The 17,963-nt window shown below is 32.6% G+C and overlaps 1 protein-coding gene across 9 annotated transcripts in view; it reads left to right on the forward strand.

Moving 5' to 3' along the window:
* LOC114877910 (CUGBP Elav-like family member 2) overlaps window positions 1-17,963 on the forward strand; it is a 761,531-nt gene that overhangs the window by 621,476 nt on the left and 122,092 nt on the right. For all 9 annotated transcript variants that reach the window (XM_046285524.1, XM_046285526.1, XM_046285527.1 and 6 more), the window contains one exon: window positions 7,923-7,971. In XM_046285524.1, the coding sequence (XP_046141480.1) occupies window positions 7,923-7,971 (49 nt within the window). The remainder of the gene's footprint in view (window positions 1-7,922; window positions 7,972-17,963) is intronic.

Below are 17,963 nucleotides of genomic sequence, written 5' to 3' on the forward strand. Positions count from 1 at the left end.
TTGTAGAATTATATAAAGCCATGAAACTAAGAAAATCCTTAAATAAGATTGTTTATGGAATTACCCGCAATCACAACTTTTCAAGTAATCATCTGCTTATTTTTTTATAAATACTTTTGTGCATATAATTTAAAAATATTTGTTAAGTTTATAATTTTATAAATATTTTCGTTTCTTCAAAAGTGATTTAAACGTTTATCAAAACAAACGACAATTTTACGAGAAGTTATTACTTCCGTAGTTACAAAACTTTTTTTATCGCCAAAACAATCAATACTATTATATAACAAGCAGCGTTAAATAAAATATGCAAACAATTTTTTTCATTATTTTCAATGATGTCCCAATAGAGCATAGAAGAGTTATTTAACATTATCATGTTTAGCTTTTTTTACTTGAAATAAAATTCTAATGACCTATTTTTAGGGTGAGATGATGGGAAAATGGCTTTAACCCTTGCACGTTAAATGGAGAATTATATTGACTCGCTGTGTTTTGTACATTCGTATATACATATGTATACCAACATATATACCAGTGATAGTTCGCAAGAATTTGTAGTGATTGCCGATGCAGCAATAAAAATTAAAAAGACCAATATGAATTGAAGAAATTATATTTTAAAAATAGTTTTGTTCAGTTTTACATCGGGGAGGGAGGGCTGCAGCCCACCAGTCCTTATGGACGAACCGCCATTAATGTGTGTGTACCTATATACTTAAATAAATGAAGTTTAATGTAAAAATAAATTTGAAATTTTGTTATGCAATATAATGACAATGTTTTCCAAGAGCAGTTAATACGTTAACTGTAACATTACTTACATCTAGACGACATACGAATTACAATTTCCCAATTACCTACAAATAATCGTACTAGGTGCTTAAAAACATGTAGATATAATAAATAATACCAAGTTTTATAACAACAATGCATTAGATTTGCTGATAATCTAATTAGGTACAGTTTGATGGAGCTTAAAATCAATTTAACCTAGCAATCAGAATGTTAATTATACTGTTAGTAATAATTAGCTTCTTGTAACCATAATAATCGCACTAGTAATTTGATGAATTTTTTTGCCTGTAGTCTCGAATAACATAGATAAATTCGGATATGAAAATGAACTGGCTACCTATGGTATAAAATTGAAACCGTCGAAAGAGATGTACGTGTATTTTTTAGCAGATCGATATCGTGTAGTTCGACTTCGAGAAGAGCAATGTGTACAAAATCATGAAATCGGTCGCAATATAAAGGCACGATGCAGAAACCACTAAACCCAAACGCGAGCGTCACGCTTAGCATAGATATGAATTTCATACTGGCTCTCCAACCACGATACGAGAAATTCCTTCACGTCTGAAAGATCGAGAAGATTCGCAAATAGAATATCTTGAACTTTCGGCTTGGAATATTGTACTCTTTCAAGCGAGCTATTTCGCCCTGCACACGCCTAAGGGAGGGCTACTTCCTTCCAGGATAAGTAGACAGAAAAGTTAAGAGTACATTTCTTTAGAGTCTTTCCGGTAATTAAATCAAACAGTTCCACGATTAATAAATTAAAATTTATGAATATCAAGTATTTGTATAAAATATTAGGCATATATTTTGTAATTTTTTAAAATTAATTTAAGTTTTAATTAAGACGCGAAAAGAATAATCACAGGTATGTAAAATTGTACGTCTATGGCTAGATTGTTCTATAATCAGTAATACATTGTATTAAAAAAGAAGAAAATGAGAAGAAACATACTGTGATGTTTGTACATTAGGTGAAAAAAGGTATTTAGCTAGTTGTTTGCCTATTAAGTACAAAATCCTTAATAATAACAAGGATTACAATAGATTTATGAGGATCCATTATAAATTAATGAAATTCCCTATTTGACAACAGTGCCTTGAGATAGTGCAGTATATCACATTAAGTCAAGTAATTGGTGCGAATTTTAAAAATCTCTAACAAATTTTATTTACCGGAATTATTTGTTCATGATTTAAATAATACTCATTGCTGTAATTAGCTAGGGGCCAAAGTGAAATAGAATTGACCCTCGAAAAATGTGGACCAGTTCCCTCACCATCTAAAAATTTTAAGATTCGAAAATTCGAATGTTTCAAGGACCTAGAATTAAAAAATTTAGAAATTCTATAATTCTAACATTTTAAAATTCTAAATTTTTGTTAATCTGGCCCACTCTAGAAGAAAGTCCTATTTACGCCAATGATGAAACCATGATTCGAAAAGTAAATCTCATTTAAATTCTATCGTAAATAACTATCCCCGCAATTATTCAAGCAATGGTATAATATTTCTAGATCTGGTCTAAACAGATCTAAACAAGATCTTTCTAGAACAGGTTGCTTAATAAATTCGTGACAGCAAACGACCGGTTGATTAATTTGTTGTTGCTTCTACGGTGTAGGATATTAACGCGACGGATTTTCGGCGCAAGGGATTAAGTCGGTGATTTAGGGGGCGGGCTAAATTCAGGCTATCAGGCAAATATCCAAGCAACATAATTGGTCATTCTATATATCACGTTGGAAAAGACCCTTCGTATATCTGCTAGTTGTCCAGTTTATACTTGTTGAAACGTGAATTTTCGATAGATACTGATCCTAAGAAAACCTAGTCAGGTGGAAGCAATATAATTTCATAAACTTCACTGCTTTTGATGTTAGATCTTTTATCGTGAACTCTTAAATGATATAGAGGGTATCTCATGCAACTGGGCCAAACTACAATATAATTTAAAAATGGTAGAACATAACATAAAATTCCAATAGGCAAAATTAAATGCTTTCGAATGACATATCATGTGATACATATGTATTTATACTGACAATAATCCTATTTAATAAAGAACGATGTCCAAAAGTGGCCAAAATTTGCCCATCATATAAATATATGAAATTATTCTATCTTTATGTTTTTGGACCTGCTAATTACGAATATGACACTTAAAATTGGCCAAAGTTTGGGGAACTTTGTGAAAAGGTATTTTTTTTGCATAAAAATCTTGTTTTGGGGGAACCGTTACCTTACAACATTTTTGACACTTTTGTGCAGCGCATTCCCACTATCGTTCTGGCGTGTTGTAAACGTTTTCCGTTTGGCTACACTGTTATCAGCATTCCTAACTCGTCGCTTAATTCATTTGATTCTTGCATATTATTGGTTTTCGGAACGATAGAAAATCAGCCGAAACAAACAGCCCGCGAAGTTATCGTTAACGTCTTTCATCCTATATTAAGCTTTGTGACTTCTTATACGTTGGTATATGTATAAGCATGGTTAATATGCGTAACAGTTGCAGTATTTCTCTAGAAAAAAAATCACATTCATCCTATATTGGAGTAAACTTTACTTTACCGTATCCAAAATTTTGGACCTTTTTTTGATTTATAGGTTTTTTTGCGTAGAATCTGAAAATGCAAGTCTCAACTTTAGGAATTTAGTGGTTAAAAAGTTATAAGCGTGTAAAGTTTGACATTTTTAGCGGATTTGCTACGTTACTGTGACGCCATATTGCCTTATATGTATAACCTGATTGGTTCTCACATGGGCAGTACAGTCTGTTTGTAGAATAAATATAAACCTAACTAACTCAGACAGCATCAAATTTACGGTTTGACTGTACCCGCCAAAGTAGTCGGCACCCACATGAATCTGCCTGCAGCTAGCGACACCGTTCATTGGACAAGAAGTCAATATGGCGTCACAGTAACGTAGCAAATGCGCTAAAAATATCAAACTTTACATGCTTATAACTTTTGAACCATTGGATTCCTAAAGTTGAGACTTACATTTTTGGATTCTCCGCATCAAAAACTATAGATTCCAAAAAAAAAAGTCCAAAATTTTGGGTCCGGTAAAGTAAAGTTCACCCCTATATTGTGGTATCATCCGACATTGCATACCGCAAACGTTGTTATTTTAAATATTTAAAAAATCCCAATACATATACCTGTAAGAGCTTCCACAAGTAGCGAAGGCGCACCACTTACTGACACTAATAACGACGATTCTTACATCAAAAACCTGATGTAATGGAACACTTTTGTTTTCAAAGTCGTAATCTACGGAAAAAACCTATCAAAATGACGTTGCACATAAACTATTACTTTATTAATGTTTATATAAAATGAGTACAATAATTCGTGAGATTAACTTATAAACTAACATTATAAATGAAAAGATTATTGAAAGAAAATAACGTGCACATGTGTGCCACCCCGCTCTTTATCGCCATGACAGAGTAACCAACTAAAAAAAAGTAAAACAAAGTAAAAACGAGTTTAAAGTTAAATTTTAATTATTGTTAACATTATTCGTTCGAAGATGAAATGAAATTATTTGTTGTGTACTAACTAACACATTTTTTAATTTTGCAATATAATTAAAGTATTCAGGTCAAAAATTGATCAGTTTAAACTGAAAAATCCAATCTGGCGGATTACGCTTTGCATTCTTTTGAAAGACGAGCAGGCTTATCTGGGTTAATGAAGGAAGTGTAGTGAACTTCTGTAAACTATTTATTATTGTGATATGCTTTTTGTTCCTTAATAAAAGGATGTACAATATGCAAATAAACTACCGCTTAAAAATTGTTTCTGATAAATTTTATTTTCTTTCCTATAAATATAACTTTATATAGAATAAAGATCTTATACATGAAAATCGCTGTATTTCAGTAGAAATTGCAGTATGTCTTACTACACACCTATCCAATTTCAATGTAGAATTGAACATGTTAATTGAGAGGGTAGGAATACTTTTGCGGCTCACTATACACCGTGTCCTCGACGATGAGAAGGGATGTCGCAATTGCGAGTAACCCATTTTCGAGAATGAATGGGGAACGAGGGACGTGCTTTAGGTATCAGAGCGTTTCCTAGTTAGCAGGGGGCCATCGATTGATATCTCTAGCCGAGAGTAATGATCGGCAGCATCGTACATCAATGGGAACCTTATTATCAACTCTGCTCGATATTACCAGCTGCTGAATTAACTAACGCCTTCGTATTTAAACACGAAAACCAACCCTGCTTTTCAGCCCCTTGTTCAACCTTTAATTATCGTAACGAGTGTTTAATCTCGAAACGTGTTTCATTCTTCTTTTCTTTTTCTCTCTGCGTCGTATTAAATGTTTCTCTCTCTGTTACGCGGCCGGATCAAACGAACCACGGTACATGTATCTCGAAGCTCGTTGAATTGTAGGTTTAATAATATATTACCATGGGAATGAAAATTTTCAGTCATTTGATCGCGGTAATTACACGTGTGCTGGGTAAGGGGTTTATTAAATGTGTTCGTGAAACGTAATATCTTTTTCAGGGCTAAAAATCGATCATTTCTACAACCCTTTCTATGTAAATGTAAACTTATAATCATAATTTATCAGAATATTATTAATTATACAATATATTTTGAATTTTTGTAATACAATGTAGTACAAATTATAGGGGACTTTATTGTTCTTATTTAGGAGACAGATTAACCCTTGGTTAACCATTGGTTTTTAATGTATAAGTACCACCTTTTTATATTTTTATTTCTTCTATTTTGTTAAAGTCTTTCTTAGATTTTAAAATTATATCGTTATCTACTTTTGAGTATGGAAGTTATAGTATAGATTTAATTTTGACTTGGTTAATTTTGATCCCATCATGATTCTTACTTAAACGTTAATTGAAATTGTAAAACATATAACAATTATGAGGGTAGCCTGAGTTGAGTCTTATATCTTCAAAACTAATAGATGAAATCCTGATATTGAAATGATAAATAAAAAGTGATATTGAAAATATTTAAAATAATAATAAAATATTATTATATTATTATTATTTATTGTTATTACCATTATTAATACTATTAATACTTTTCTATTAATTTTAATTTTATTTACTTGATCTTCACCTGTCAAGTCAATAATTTAAATTGTTTCAACTAGGTATTACATTTTCATACTCGCAATGTGGTGTCTATGTTGAATTTGTATTTATAGTAAACTCCTGCTTACCGGATTACGAATTAAACATTTTTAATATTAAGTACATCATATGGATGCTGGTGCTTTATAAACCAGAACGCTCAAACTATGCTTAACACCCGAAAACAAGCAGTTCCAATTAAAATGGCTTCTTTTATGTAGAATGACCTGTCCTTTTCATGACGCCATTCTTGATTGCGTCTCAGCTGGATATTGCTGTTCCGAGTGGCCCACGGTAGAAGGACTTTGATCGAGTGAATAAAAAAAAAAGAAAGCAACCGTCGACAACGCATACGTTCCGAACAGAAATTTAATTTTCCGCGTGCATTCCCTTTGTTCCGATGCGCGTCTGCGTGCACCGTGTAAAACTTGCCGCGCGAGCCTCAGGAATTTCACAAAAGCAAATCGATGGGAAACACCGACACCCTTCCACCCTTCTCTTTTTTGTGTCGATAGGGAGCAAGCAACCTCTGTTACGGTGATACACGTTTGTCCTCGAAAGAATGCACGCCCGGGAATTTCCTCGTATCGCGCGAATTATTATTGTAACCTGGGACCCTGCTGCGTCTACCAGAGGGTTGTTTTAAATACGAAAGAAATATTCTGCGAAAACACAATTTAAAGTTCCTCTATTAAGCGTGGAATTCTTAATAACGGTACGTTCATAAAGGCTACCTAGTTACTTGCATGTTTTTCATTTTTGCGAAACGAGTTTTATTATACAATTTACCGTGGAAATGAAAAATCATTATTAGGTATTTTTTTCTTGAAAATTAATTTGCACTAAAATCATATTGGAGTCTGTGAGATTTGTTTAAATTTTGCTGTTTAATAACCTTTCAAGTAATCATTAAATTGAATATTTAACTTCAAACTCTTTTTAATTTTCATTTCCTTAATAAGAATTTGTTGTTTAATAAAAATTAGAATACATAATTTTAATAGTTTCACCATTAGCTTTATCATATAAAAGTCAAATTATTTTTACTTAGATCCTAATTTTAATCCTTAAAGTAATAAAACTGAATTAAATTTTGTAACACTGTTATCATTTGTAAAATTTGTAAAATTCATTATTCGTAATATCCTTATTTTGATATTTCTCGTTGTTTTTATTACAATTATGTTATGAATATAAATGCAATTACAACGAATTGTAAATCATGCATTTTCTAAACAGTGTGTAATGTTTTAAAGCAATCAACAGTGTTATTGACAAAATCAATCTTATCTGCAAATTTTAATATTCTATTAATTGGATCAGAAGAACTGTATTTTGTTTCTACAGTAGTATTATAAAATATTATTTCATGTAAATTGAATGCTATTAATTAAGCAAGTCAACTGTTACTAAATCAATGTGTCAGTGGCACAATTATAATTGTGAAAGAGGGGATCAAAAAAATTTGTTTTCATACCCTATTGGCGTCATAAACTATTAAGTCTAATTTTATTCATTTTTATTTATTCTAGACGAAAATATTCGTTCAAATTGCGCTACCGCAATGTGTTACCTTAGAATTAAATAAAATAAAAAGCTTAGCGCAACAAAGAAACAATTGAACATTAAAAAAACTAAAAATCGTTGATCAGTTGAAGTAAAACTGTCTATCTAATAAAGATTCATTCATACAGACAGTTTGCATTAAAATACATTCATAATAAAACAATCAATTATCTGACGCCAAATAAAAGTAATTTTGTTCCTAATGCAACGCGAAAGAGTTCTTAAAATAAGAACTAGAGTTGTTGCATATTTCAAGAAACTCAACGTCTATCCGAACGAATTTTTCTAACGCGACTCTTTCAGTATTCACTTAATAATAAATAACCCTTTTCGACGCTAAATTAGACACTTCTAGAGCCGAGTAAATCGGTATGAATGCGTGCATAAGTAATAAAGTCGTTTTCTCTGTTTCCTTTTAGATGCGGCATCCGATTCAGATGAAACCGGCGGACAGCGAAAACAGAAACGGTGAGTAAAAAAATGCATCACCTCAGTTCAGAGAAGTTTTGATTTTTAACTGCGTTTCCATTTTGCTGGTATTGAATGTTTGAAAAAGTTCTTTAAATATTATATAATGTAATTTTATGTAATATTTATCCACCTCTCAGGTAATTTAATGATTTCATGATGTATCAGAAAAATAATATTCATTCGGAAATTTAATGATTTCATTGTAAAAACTGATAGTTTTGAAATAATAAATTCGTTGATATATTTTATAACATAATTATCCCTTAAGAGAGAAACTCTCCGAGTGGTACGCTCACTTATTGATGAAAGTTTGCCGTCTTGTAAAGCTTATCTATCTAAAGACGTCTATACCCCGTTTTGGGGACAGACGACTAATTATTTAAAATGTATTAACAATTAAAGTTAATCACTGCGTACATTTTAAAGTATAACATACTCATACATACAAACGGTTAGCCCTGGGATTAAACACGAGACTGCAAATTCAAATGTCTACAGTAGGAATCTAAGTTTCCTATTTTCATTTAATTGTTTTTTAAATCAATTTATTGATTACGTTGTCTTTGTTATAAAAATGTTTATAATTTTTATTATTCATTACATAATATCGTATGTTACAGCACCGTAGAGAAATATTTTGATATTAATAATAATACTTTGTTTCTTAATTACAATTATTACGATCAAGCCCGGTATGTATTACCAATAACTTTTTCTATCTACTGTAACAATCTTTTCAGATTTAAATAATTCTTGAATGAATGCAATATTTCTATGAGATACTTTTATGTTATCCTATTTATTTGAGACTTGCTATATTTCGAAATCGTTCATTTAATATGATACTATATATGTCTTTAAACCAGCGATTCTCAACTTTTTCATAAATGTGTACTACCAAAACCAGAATTCAAAAATTAATTTGGCACTTAATTACGCTTAATTACATTACTGGCATATATTTCTTTTTTCGTTTCTATTAGAACAATTGTAGGGAAAAAATGTATTAACATGTACAGTATCGGACAAAGTAGACTTCTCTAGAAAAAATGGCATTGCAGAGGAAGCAGGAATTCTCCAAATTTTAATTTTGACAATATTAATATTAAAAGTGATTTAGAACAAAAATAATATAATTTTTATTTATTTAATACTAGCATTCCCGTCGCGGCTTCGCCCACTCTCATAAATAGAAAATTCGAGAATTTGAAGTAATAATTGTTGTATTATTTTTTGGTGATCAATCTCTAGTATTTCAGAAAAGTAGGTATTGCTGCCTGCTAGAGGTGTGCGAGTACTCGATTTATTCGAGTACTCGAATTTCGAGCCGAACAATGATCGATTGTTCGAGCCGAGTCGATCGCTTGAATTTGCCGAGTTACTCGAAATCGTCGAACTGTTTGATATAAAAGCGAGCTACTCGAAAAATTCGAACTACTCGAATATATTCGAGCAGATGTTTAACCTAAAACATGTGTAACATCTGCTCGAATATATTCGAGTAGTTCGAATTTTTCGAGTAGCTCGCTTTTATATCAAACAGTTCGACGATTTCGAGTAACTCGGCAAATTCAAGCGATCGACTCGGCTCGAACAATCGAAGCGAGTTCAGCTCGCTTGTAAATTACGAGTATGTATGTATGTACTCGCACACCTCTACTGCCTGCAGAAACAGTAGAAAAGCGGCGACCCCATCCTACATAACGCGTACGTTGTCACGATCGCACACGGATAGGCAGAATTCAATGTGATAGTTTCCACAGTTTATTAAAATAATATAGCCTATGCCACTCCAGAAAAGGCAAGGAAGCTACTGTTAAAATTTGGTATCAATCGGGTAAGTAGTTTTTGAAATTTTTCTGTACATACAAACAAAGGCTGTCTCTTTACATAATAGTATGATTATAAAATTTGGCATATAATTAAGAAATATAAATAATATCATAAATATCAATTCAAATTTTCCCGCATAAACCTTTATATGCTGGTAGGGAGCTGCAGACCTGTAAGTACATTGTATGTATGTATGTATACAGAGTGTCTCGTAACTCCTGTAACTCCCGGAAATGAGGGGTTGCTGGAGTGATTTTGAACAACATTTTCCTTTACCAAAATGTCGTTTGAAGCTTCGTTTTCGAGTTATTAATGAAAAACACTGGCCAATCAGAGCGTGTCTTTACCGCAGGCCGAACCACGAGAGCGTTGGCTTTCAACCGCGCTCGATCGTGGTCGTGAACAAACGCACTGGCACAAACGTATTCATTATTCATGAATAACGAATAATTCCACATTGTTTTTAATTTAGAAAGATGTAACATTTATCGCACGCTTCCCGTGATACCCACGCTGTGCCAATGCGTTTGTTCACGACCACGACCGAGCGCGGCTGAAAGCCAACGCTCTCGTGGTTCGGCCTGCGCTAAAGGCGCGCTCTGATTCGCTAGTGTTTTTCGTTAATAACTCAAAAGCGAAGCTTCAAACGACATTTTGGTAAAGGAAAATGTTGTTCAGAATCACCCTAGCAATCCCCCATTTCCGGGAGTTACAGGAGTTACGGGATATCCTGTATGTACTCCCCTGTATCGTTATTCTCTTCGGAAATACCTAGGGAAACGGTCGGCAGTTTGGAAGCCAACTGCTACTTTAAACAATATGTCTTTTTATAAACACGCTAACCAACCCCTAAGTGTAACCCTAAATACAATTTTCATTTAAAACTGACTCACGAATAAGAAATAAAAGTTGTTTAGTTAGGCATTGAAAATAAAGTTTCATGCAGACATTTATAATGACAAGAATGCAAAATTGTCTTTTGTAACGTTAGAACAAAGTTACCCCCTTACCTTTTACCGTTTCCTGATGGTTCCGTCATAGTTATTGGTTGTAACGTCTACGTCGCAGCAGCGACGGAGAATGCAGTTCAAAGCTTGTTCATTAAGTACTAATTAATTGGCTGAATTGAGAGGTTGTCGAGATTGTGTAGTCAAAGAAGATATAATCGAGTCGCGAAGCAACGTAAGGGGATGGAACGGGTGGCGACGAATGGTTTTAGGAAAAGGGAAGAAAAGGGGGACTTGGAGGTGAAGGAGAAGCAAAATTATAAAGGTAATCGAGATCTCCTAGAGTGTGCATCTTCTCGTTATGATTGATGTCTTCAATTTCTTGTTGGACTTTGTTGATGCTCATTTTCATGATTGTTTTATACAATTAGTCAGTCACTATTCCTGACAAAACACTTTCAATCAAAATATAATAATGTCTCAAGTTAAATAAAAATAGTAAGGTTATCGAGATGCAAGATGTTGCTATATAAGTATAATGTATATGAGAAATCGTATATTCTATTAGTCTGGTATGAAATAATTAAACAACAAGATGAAAAACAGTGCTTCAACGCAATATAAATCAACACGCCATTGTATTACAGTTACACCAGCCATATTTAAATCAAATTGTAAAAATTTTGAATAGTCAATACTTTCAACGTAGACTGAAATAAAAAATCTTGCTGTTTAAAATAACTTCAATTGCAAAAGCCAGTCAACCTCTATTACAAAAAGAAAAAGGAATAACAGGTATCTATATATTATGTACTTTTTGTATTAGGTGTATAAATTAATTTGGTGTCTTTAGTATTAAACCCTTTTAATTACTATTTTAAATTTGAATATATTCCTGCACCTCTATGTTTAAAAAGTGGCGCAAGAATATAATAACAATAATAGTTATTTAATAATTGGAATTAACATGACGTTTTAAAAATAAATCTTCAATTAAAAGGAAAGGACACAGAATTAATTTATACACTTCATATAATTTCATTAGGTGTCTTATAGTATTATCACGAATTGTATTTGTCATCGAACACAAATTTAACTTTATCTGTTTTAAATAACTCCGAACAAAACAAACTTTTAAATTACGTTCGAAAAAAATTCGAGGGTACATTGTTTACAACCACGAAGAAAGAAAGAATAGCAGCTTTGTCGATAAAAAGGAATCTCTGTTCACGAATAAATTTCATCCCAAAATCCCTGAATGCGGGGGGAATGTTTCAGGAGGAAAACAATTTAAGTTGCCCGAATGAATTTCTGACACGCAAGAAGAATTGGAGCGTAAGGAAGGAGAGAATTCCTTGAAAAACACGCGAGTTTTTACCTTTTCTTTTTTTTTTCTGTTCGAAGCAATTGCCTCGAAATGCATGCAATGAAAATCCGAGTAGGGGTTTTGGCGTGGAGGGGTGTACAAGAACGGGGAATAAAAGCGGCACATCGGTGTGCCCGACGAAAAACGAATGCTAATGAAATATTAACGACACCCGTCACGCGCCATGGCCCAGCTGGACCAGGGATTGCGCTCATTTTTTTTTCATTCCCCTTGTTTTTTTTTAACACGGTCCAGAAACTACCACCACCATCATATAATAGGTACACGTGACGCAGATTCACGAACAGGGAGAGTCACGTGAATTGGCGTGCAAACGTACCACGAAGGGATTAAATGTCTCGTGGGGAGGAAATATAGAAAGAGATTTTTGATACCATACACGTATTATACATTCTTAAGCTATTTTACGGTTGGACAATTTTTAACACTTTGTACAATAGAACTTCAGTTTTCTGCAGTAGTGGTCAATAAAATTGTACTACTCCTTAAACACACAATGGGTGGAATATGTATATAGGTACAACATGGAGCACATTCTAGACTTCCGTTGAGAAAATAGCATTACAGGGAAAACAAAAATTCTTAAAATCTGAATTTTTACGATATTGTGCCACACTCGTAGCAGCTTACAGTTCAAATGCGTCAAATTCGACTGGTACTTTTAGTATGGTTAAATTCTGATTTTAATTATTATTGTTAGTATAATTTGCCCAGTCAAGAATCATTAAATGCCATGTATGCATATTTCAAAATTCAGGCAATGAATAGTTAGCTCTGGCTGATGCAACTATCGAAAAAATCATAGAAGAAGGTGTTAATATTAAAAATAATTTAGAAAAAACCAACATGGTTTTTAATTGTAAAATTTAGTATAAATGAAAAATACGAATGACAAAGTAAGTAGTTCACATACAAGTGGGGACAGCCACAGCCCTATACATATGTTCCCATATGCATGTGGCCCTATATGGGGACTCCGCCCATAATTCGTCACGAGCGTTGCAATATTTGGCGACAAAAGGGACGCGTATGACGTCACGTTTTAGTTCTTACAACCAGCAGCGGATGACGTCACGTATTAGTTCTTTCATACCGTGAAACGTGAACACGCATACTAACACCAACTAAAATCACGTAGTGCGTAGTAACATTTATCCTCGCTTGGTGCGCACCAGTCAAGAGGATGAAACGGAACATTTCGTGACGGCATGCGTCCCAATTTGTGTTCCCGTATATCCCTACGCTGTTCGTCACTTTTTTTCGGGATTGCCTTCGACGACGACGGAAGTTCGGGAAGAGGGAAATCTCCAACGAAACCCATTAACCCCGGAAGCAGAGAGGATTCCGAATATCGCCATTTTCTCTAGGGAAGCCTACCATGCTCGGAATCGTACACTGTAAATATTGTAGCTACACTAAACTGTTTTAACGCAGTTTTTTAATAATGCTGCGTCAATTGGATTTTGCATCAGTTACTTCATAATTTTGTAAGAATAGCAATGTTAGAGAAGTATTCAAAGCTTGTGACTATAACTTCTTATTAACATCTTACCCCTTGAAGAACAAGTATAATTATTGAACTCTCAGTACATTAGAGTTATCTAATCACAAAATATTAAAAAGAATTGAGTATATGTACTCCAAGATCGAATGAAGATTTCGCGGGCCCGAGGGAATCAAATCTTCGAGGCCTTCCTTAGTTGATAAATTTGGCTTAAAAATTGAAATTTATTTGAAATGAAATGAAATAACATTTAATCGTAAAAAGGCTACTGTAAAAAAATGTCATTTAATATTTTTTAATATAATAAGTTAAAGCTTATAAGGGGGACTCTTAGAAAGTAGGGCCCGTGGTCACAGTTCCCCTTAGACCCCTTAATCCAGTGTTCGTGTAGTCATTCTATAGTATCTCTGTTTCTTTAAAAAAAGTTTAAGAACCGAAGATCTTAATAGAAGAATTATATTTTTTGTAATGTAAAGCGTACTTTTACAATGATGCAATTTTTATGCTCACTACTGTAATTTTCACATAGCCGTCATAAAATTATGAAGTTCGGATGAGTACGCTTGCTAGAAAAAGAAATGATAAAGCAAACGAAAGGATTAGAAGAGTGGAATTCGACAAGTTCTTGATGGTCTGCCTATAATTACTGTAGTTAATGGTGCGGGCTGGCGGACGCTATTAGAGATGGTTCCGACAAGAGGAGCACGTCGATCAAGAAAAGACCTGTGTCGCGACGCTTGGCTACGTCAATTCTTTGAGAAAAAAGGCGAGCAAAGAGCTACGAACTGAGTGAAAGCTTTATTTATACCCATGACATTCTGTTTATTTTGGCTGACACCGCGGATATGCTGCTCTCTCTTCTGAGTAACGACATCCTCGATCACATGTTACTCTTCGTCCACGTTCCATCCATTCTTAAGATCATTCTTCACGGTTACGTCATCTTACTGAATTTTAACTTCTATATGCTCCGGTATTGATCAATCCTAACTATGATTGTGTCTTTGAACCGAAGTTAAAGAAGGGAAAATGTACGAACTTTAAAGGGGATGAATTATAATAAGTCATTGCAGAAGTGTTGATACAATTTTCAATTACAGTTTAATCCGTTAAAGAAGGTTGATATATAAAATTAGTGTTTAGTCATCTATAAATTACATAAATGTAATGTGTGTGTGTGTTTTTTTTTTATTAAAAAATATTAGATTACTTTAATTATTTGTTTTTAATGGAATCGTGTAATATTTCATACCTAAGAATCATTAATTTAAGAAATACTTTCATTTAAATATTACGAAGTAATTTTAATAATATGATATCTATCTTGTTAAGATCATCAATATTATATAGTTTGCAATGATAAAATTAAAATACCTCTACACAATACACTGTATTAATTTGTGTTTAAAAAACAAATGCATGATCTTATTAAATGAAATTATCTCAACATTTCTTTATATTTCATTGTCTTTAATTTTATTTATTTAACAACATTGTGGTTGCTAATACTACGAGGTTGATGTGATCTTAAAAATTAAATAAAAAAATTAAGATGGCCAGGAAAAAAACATTGATGAATTTTAATTGGAATTTATAATTTTCTAAAAACTAATTAACTTTATACATCAAAAGTATATCTTTATTTCACATACTCTCTTTGTATGTTTTGACATATTGGGTCTAATAATAATAATTGAAATTATAAATAATTATATTTATAAAAATTATTATTCAATTATAAGTATGAAGTGAATCTAATCACAATCTACAATTGTTATAAATTAGATCAAGTTATCAGGTATCGGCTGATTAGGTTTTGATATGATTATCTTTTATTAAAATGAAATAGACTCGAAATACAACTGACAATGAGATATTGAAACAAAGGAGAAGCATTGTCATAAATTGTAGCCTGACTCGTCTCACTGAGGTAATCATAATTACGTCATTCTCGTGCAACGTCAAGGATTGCATTACTCACTACTCACCAAGATGAAGTGTTATGGAAATGTACCTAATGTAACCTATTTCAAGATATATTGCGGAAACGCGGTTATGAACTATTCCTTAAGACAACTGTCTTACACTTTAAAACAAGGATAGAAAAAATTATACAATTTTTCTTTTTTCTTTTGTATTTGTTTTTTTCATATTGCATTAATTTAACAAAGTTTAGTTTGAATTTGGATTGTATTGACATGATTAAATTTTGAAGACATATATTATTCTCTTTCGAAAATTCACTTACATTATTTGTAATATACTCCATCACTATTATTATCAAGTATGCTTGATGCTTCTGGTTTTTAGTATCTTCCTTGTATACCATATTCTTTTCTTTTAGTAAATTTGCAATATTATACAATTAAATATACAAAAGGAATTTGTATGTATGTCTAATTTGAGAAAAAGAGGAACAATTGGTATTATTATTATAAATTTAAGTTTTTCATTTTGTTGTTGTTATTATTATTATTATTATTATTATTAATGACTTTTGTCATTTAGTTATGTATTTCTAGTTAATAAATTAAAATTTTAAAAAGCTATTGTATGATCGTTCTAAAAATTGCAGCACTGGTATTATGTTCATCATATTTAGTAATAAAGAATAATTTCCAATTATATCTTATGCATAGGTAAATTAAATATGTTTACAAAAAGGCAGGTTTGATGTTATATTAAAAGATTCTACAAATGGAACTTAAATTTATTATGCAATTGATTAATGAATTAATGCAAGTTTCCAATAGAAAATTTTGAAAACGCAATTGTCATGTGAAGTACTCAGAATCAAAAGGATGCAAGGTTGCATAATAAAAGTTATTGAAGTATTTATACATCTTGCATTTTGTTACATAGTTGGATACATATACATATATAAACTACATGCATATCGTCAATTTGCAAAAGGAATAACATAAGTGGAAAAAGTTAATTTTTCAGGAAGGTAGTTTAAGTTTGATTTTCAACAATATGTGTACTACTTTATTGTTTTTGAGTAAATATGTTTTTTGTTTGTGTAGGTACACTAAGTTCACGGGAATCGGTTATTTGTCCTTATATGAGAGGATTTGGGGCTAGGTGAGGACTCAATCGAAAGAGAAAGGTTCAATGAAGGGGGCTCAACAAATCGTTTGAGTCACAAAATTCTTATAGTTAGCTAATTTTCTCGATTTTTCCTCTACTTTGGACACTCATATTATTAGATATCAACACAATCTCGTTAAACCATTAGTTGAGCCCCCTGCATTGGATCTTCCGCTTTCGAATGAGCCCTCACCCAGCCTCAAATCTTCTCATATAAGGACGAATAACCGATTCCCGTAAACCCCTTTTTAGGCCCATTTTTGCCGGTAATGTCACCTCGCTGCATTACCCGTGTCTACCCCCTTAAAACGTATCTTTCTTTATTAAAATATTAGTTAACTCTTTCTTAGCGGATAATAATAGCTCCTCATTTTGAGTTTTTGTTAAATAGTAGCTAAACCACTGATAACATAATAAAAAAATGACACTCTCCCAGATAAAATAGGCCTATTTTTAGAGTTTATTTTTCCAGGTATTTCAAAATTGATGATTTTTTAGTTGTGTCATTTATTGTATTCACAACGCAATGATTATGTTAAGAATGAAAAAAAGAAATATATACAAAGAATCAATCGGCATTACAATGTTTAACATCTATTTTTCTCAATCTCTATTTTAAAACGGCTTCAATGGTGCCCCAGTTTCCGGGGATCATACTGCATAATCGTGTCGAAGTTTCGGAAACGTGTTTCTGAAACAGCACGCACGTCCCATTTTCCGTAGATCTGTCGTTAACGAGACTTTATTCGGCTTCTCGTCCGCTTGAATATGCATCGAGCAAGCACGGATTGCGGGAAAGTAGATCAGAAGGATCGTGGAAGGGTAAATACATAGAACCAACTTTCGTAAAGCTCGCTCCTTGCAAATTGTTCCCGGAGATGAAATCAACGATACGAGCCTGCGAGTGGAATAATGTGGCACTTGGAAAATTGCTTTGTTCCTACACCAACGGGAACAATTTTCTCTGTTGTTGCCGAGAAAGATGATCGGTCGCCGATTAAAAGGATACGGAAACAAGATCATACATTTCAGGGAGACTTCTTTTAGTACCGGACACTTTCGTAAAAAGTTTCATTAAACCTTGAGCAGCGGACCCAAACTTACAATATATGTATATTTATATGTATAAAGATATTAAATTCTTAATTTTTAAACGACACATATATTGAAACAATAATTTTTTAAGGAACAGTTAAAAAATGAAAATAATATGAAATACAGAATTGCA

This window comes from Osmia bicornis, chromosome 4 (genome assembly GCF_907164935.1).
Source record: "Osmia bicornis bicornis chromosome 4, iOsmBic2.1, whole genome shotgun sequence".
NCBI classification, from domain to species: Eukaryota; Metazoa; Arthropoda; class Insecta; order Hymenoptera; family Megachilidae; genus Osmia; species Osmia bicornis.